The sequence below is a fragment of the Perca fluviatilis genome, chromosome 8, assembly GCF_010015445.1.
Source record: "Perca fluviatilis chromosome 8, GENO_Pfluv_1.0, whole genome shotgun sequence".
Lineage (NCBI taxonomy): Eukaryota > Metazoa > Chordata > Actinopteri > Perciformes > Percidae > Perca > Perca fluviatilis.
In genome coordinates this window covers 19,653,069-19,658,166 of record NC_053119.1, presented here as the reverse complement: position 1 = coordinate 19,658,166, position 5,098 = coordinate 19,653,069, and the positions used below count along the sequence as shown (strand labels likewise).

Genomic DNA, 5,098 nt, shown 5'->3' with positions numbered 1-5,098 from the left:
TATATATAAGCCTTATAGCCATGTCAGTTTACAACTGGCATACATCACACATAGAGAATTGTTGGATAAATCTTGAATTTCCCTAACAAAACCAACATTTTATTTTTCATGTCATTCATGTTTAACCTTTGTCCCAACAAAAACAAATCTCCAGAGTAACCTTACAATTGAAATGCAGGTGAATGTTACAAGCAAAGCAACTGCCAACAAAGCAGCGAGCACATCAACGGAGTTGTAAACAAACCAGGACATTTTGTTGGACTGTGTCTGCAGATAACGGGCTCCTTTATGTCTGATGACATATTCTATCCAAAACACTGCCTGGTCCAGTGGTTTCAGGGGTTGATCTCTGTGCAACCTTGAGAGTTTCTGCATGTTTTCCCTGTAAGATGAATTGTAAAGAGCTGTCATCAGGGCATCTGCAAACATGTGTCTCTCAAGCTCGGCAATATCCACAATCACAGCTCCTCCCTTTGCTTTGATTCTGGAGAGGTTATCGGCCTGATCAAAGAATAAGGGAAGTCCAACTACAGGAACTCCGTGGTAAATTGTCTCCTGAACCCCGTTTGTGCCTCCGTGGGTGACAAACACTCTAGTTTTGGGATGTCCTAAGAGGTCGTTCTGTGGCAGCCAGTTGACCAATAATGTGTTGTTGCCCAGGTTGGCTGGCTTCTGTCCAATATACCTCCATACAACCTTCTGAGGCAGCTGGGCAAAGGCTGCAGCAATCTCCTCAGCGACATCTTGAGGAAGGTTCTCGACTAAAGTTCCTAAGGTCATCATAATGACCCCATGGTCTCCAGAGCTCTGGACAAACTCTTCCAGGTCTACAGGCAGTGGCTTTGGGGGCTTGCACTGAAATCCAGCAATGTAGACTATATTTGGCATTGTTGGACGTGGAAATTCAAAGACAAAATCATTCCTCATAAGCCATATATCTGCATCCAAAAAAAATGTTGAGTAATCCACACTGGGACCAAAGTACTTCTTAACTACTGGTTTGTAATGAGGTTCTGTGATGTATGACATTGTGTACATACCAAAAATATAACTCAAAACATTCTTTATTCTTTGAGGGAAGGTCATCTTATCTGTCAACTCTGTTGCAGTGAAAGGAATGTATGACAGAGGTGAGGGGGCAATAAGGAAATGAGCTTCACCTTGAATGGTCCATCGGACATTGAAAACAAGAGGAACTTTGAGCCGACGTGCCAGCATTGCCCCTCCGCCGATGCCGGGGTCGGTCAGAACCACATCATATTTGGCTTCATGGAAAGACTGCATCAGGTTTTCATCTTCAAACATCTGAATGATCATTTCACTCATTCCCTTATGAAGCTGAGACATCTGGTTCACAACCAGCTGCTCAATCTGAATATGAGTCCAGATTTTAGACCAAAACGATGTATGCTTACCCTGAAGCCGGATCTCCAGCTGTCGAGACAAAAATGCTTTAAAGTAGTTTTCCTCAAATCCACCAGGGCTGGGAACAGTGACAGAGGTGTAGAGAGGAGACTTTTCGCTGACGTACCAGCTATCGGATGCACGAACCACAGTGACCTCATGGCCTTGGGCATGCAGTTCCTGTATGAGTACTTTCATGTTTACCCAATGGCTTCCATCCAATGGGAACACCAGGATTTTGCCCCCAGATGAACTGGATAGTTGAATCAACAGTAGAGCAAAGGTGATCAGAGATGATTGAGGCACCTTCATACTGACTTCCCTCAGAGACCTTAAAAATACACAAAAATAAGTCAATAAGAGAGTACTGCTTGTCTGGTTTGCACGTTTTTGTGTTTACCGTCATAGTATAACATGAAACGCAGTGACGGAAAAAACCTGAGTACATTTACTCAAATACTGTACTTGAGTACAATTTTGAGGTACTTTGTAATTTGATGTTACTTTATACTTCTTATCCACTACTTTTCACTCCCTATATTATTTGACAGCAATAGTTACTTCTTACTTTGCAGATAAAAAAAATCGGTATAAAAAAACATATGATATGCTATGCTTGTAAAATAGAATACATTGTTGAAGATTAAACCAGTGGCTGGGACATATTGTCATGTTTCAGGTGTGCTGAGTTGTTGAGCAGTACCACCAGAGACATTTTCCCTCTAGACTTCTCAGATGGTCTCATTTAAATAACAGTTTGATGCCAAAAGCCCCAACAACTAATGAAATAACATTTGAAAACATAAGTTGATTGCAACAACTGTTTACACGATTGCCCTGTTAAACTTGACATACACAGTACACCTAACTACCAAGACTTGCACAGACCATGTTTCAACAAAACACACACTCCATGTCTGTTTTTACATTACGTTGGCATAACACAGCTTTTTATTAACACTTACCCAAATCCAGGTACAAGACAACCCAACTTCAAATGCCAGTTCAACAACAGTTTTAGTTATTTGAAAAGATGGTCGGTGCACAGAAAGAAAGAGTGACGAATTCACCTCATAGTTGGACCTTCAAATGACTGGCTGGCATGTCCTGACGTGATGTATTATGAACTGCTCTGTTGTAAAGAAGTTGTGTACTACTGCAGATAGGTGCCCTGTTGTATAAGGATTGTATTTTGTGTATGTACTTCCCATGGTACTGCAACAGCAGGATTTCATGTTTAGTTGTAAGCAGAACATACTTATATATTGTGCCATCTAGTGTCAAGTCAGTGTATTCAATGTTTAATTGCCCATTATTGTTTACCTGAACAGAGCAGTAATATAAACCAGTCCATTTTTTCACAGCTGCTGCATCCATATCCTAAAATTACAATTTTCCAAAAAGCACTGAGCCATAAGAACCATACTTCTTAGATAAAATCTTGGGTTTTAAAATTACACATATATACAGTACATAATATACTCATTATGCAAGGGTGGGAAAAAACAGCACTATAAAGGTTTTTGATTAATCAGTAGCTATCACCTTTTTTACAGTAAGCTCAATACATTTTACATATTGCTTTCACATGATCTAATCTGTGGTTTAACAACCTTTTGGGGCTTTAAACCCATTACAACTAAGTTCCTTTCTAACCCTTGTTACAGGTTGCATCCTCCCAGAATGTTTTATCTGAATACTTTTCAGGGACTTGAAGATGTAAAATTACACAGTAATTCAAATTCAAAGCAAGGATTAGAAGACATAAACATAATTTGTGCTTTAATGTCTGTTCTGTTAATCAACTACTGATCCCTTAGATTTATTTTGGGACTTTGTGGGGGGGTCCTGACCCCCAGGTTAAAAATGTATTGCTCCAATCTATTGCACATAAATGACGTTAACACACTTTACAGTACTGTATCAGTAAACACTGGGTTAGGCATTCATCAGCATAAAAAATGTAAATTGAGATGATAATGTTCTATATAGGATAAGGAGAAGAAGAATAGTCTTTGTTGTCACAGTACATTTACAACGAAATTGGATGCAGTCATATCAGTGCAAACACCAGCAAAGGTGCAAACCAGGTGAATAAATAAATATAAAAGAGCCTCTAAAAGTCTCTATAAAAACATAAAAAGAGACAGAAGATTGTAAAAAAAGAAAAAGAAAATAAAGTAAAGACACAAAAACACAAACATACCACACATACAAGACATTCACTGTACGATTCATCCTAATACTCAAGTAGTATTAAGTGCAGTTATGGCTTTGGATAAAAAACTGTTTCTGAGTCTGTTTGTCCATTTTTTTTATTGTCCTGAAACGCCTGCCCGAGGGCAGTAGTTTAAACAGTGAGTGTCCCAGGTGAGATGGATCTTTTAGTAGCCTATGCTCTGGGCTTTTTTGAGGCAGCAGGAACTGTAAAGATCTTCCAGGGAGGGGATGGGCCAGCCAATGATCTTCGACAGCTGTTAATATAACATGCACACATCATGCATTTATTTTTTAGTTTAGTTAGCTTTTTTGACATTGTCAAAAAGAGGACATATGAGGACACACACAACTACAAAAGAAACCAAGGATGACACTATTAATTCCAAAAAATGTGGTCCTTGATGTGAAGATAACAAAGATGCAGGGGTTCAGGCCATGGGGCAACGTTACCAACACAATAAATATCATTACCATTAAAATCCCTCCAAGTCAAACAACCAAACAACTATAAAGATTTCCATACATACTTACCAGCCAGAAGCCAATTTGTCATACTTCTAAGGGGAGAAAGGACAAGGACTATGAACTATGGAAAATTTACTTTTGGTTATATGCTCTGATCGATAATTTTTGGAGCTATATAGACATTTTTGAGGCCTTAGTTTGAATCATATTTATTACTCTAAGACATATTTAACACCTCTATAACACAGCCTAAAACATCTGAAATTGTTTGACTTCACAAAGGTAGTACAGGTTTGTGTTGGAATGCATTATACTGTGCGGATAGTTATCTGAAAGCAGCTTTAATCATACCAAAGGAACAACTTTTCTGGTAAACAATCAAACCCTTTTTTACATGGCTGATTAACCTGTGTGCTGCTGGGCCCTGTTGCCTGAAAGTTCCCATCAAGTACCCAGCACACTATACTTCAGCTTTATTATATTTTGCACATATATAGGCCCAGAAACCAACCAGTAGTCCTTTACTGAAAACCTATTTTTGAATGACAGTTTGATTATGCACACTTTTATTAAGCCATAAACAACCTGTGAGCACAGTATTTCCAAATAAATTTGCAATTAATCCAAAGCCAACCAACCAACACACAGTTAACCTGGGGCGTTTGGGGCCCCTAGAGGTGTAGGTCCCCAGGCCAGAGCTGCCCACTTTACTCTAATGGTAACCCAACCTTGCTTTTTTAAAAACATTCTAAAACTTTTGTTTGCTTGCATATTATATACTGCATATTTATTGTATGTAGGCCCTATGGGCTCCAGGTTGTAAGCACAAATGAGTGCTAAATAAAATAATGTCATGAAATAATAAGAAACTAACACAACAAACATTAAAACAAAAAATAATTAAGTTCATTTAAAATTTCATAACTGTCAAATACCACTGACAGTGTTCATCATAGACCTAACCCTCCAGCCCTTTGTTGTTGTTCTCACGCTAATGTGCGAGATCCGT

At 38.7% G+C, this 5,098-nt stretch overlaps 1 protein-coding gene across 2 annotated transcripts; it reads right to left on the bottom strand.

Annotated features, from left to right (window-relative positions):
- LOC120564037 (UDP-glucuronosyltransferase 2C1-like) lies at positions 1-2,834 on the bottom strand. Of its 2 annotated transcripts, none has more exons than XM_039808666.1 (2): positions 2,370-2,834; positions 1-1,735 (listed from the first exon to the last, which is right to left on the bottom strand). In XM_039808666.1, exon 2 carries the CDS (start codon positions 1,714-1,716, stop codon positions 112-114), a length of 1,605 nt encoding a protein of 534 aa, XP_039664600.1. In that variant the 5' UTR covers positions 1,717-1,735; positions 2,370-2,834; the 3' UTR covers positions 1-111. The 2 variants fall into 2 exon arrangements, with proteins under 2 accessions (XP_039664600.1, XP_039664599.1); XM_039808665.1 differs by having other exon boundaries at positions 2,475-2,834.
- Between the last annotated feature and the right edge of the window lie 2,264 nt (positions 2,835-5,098).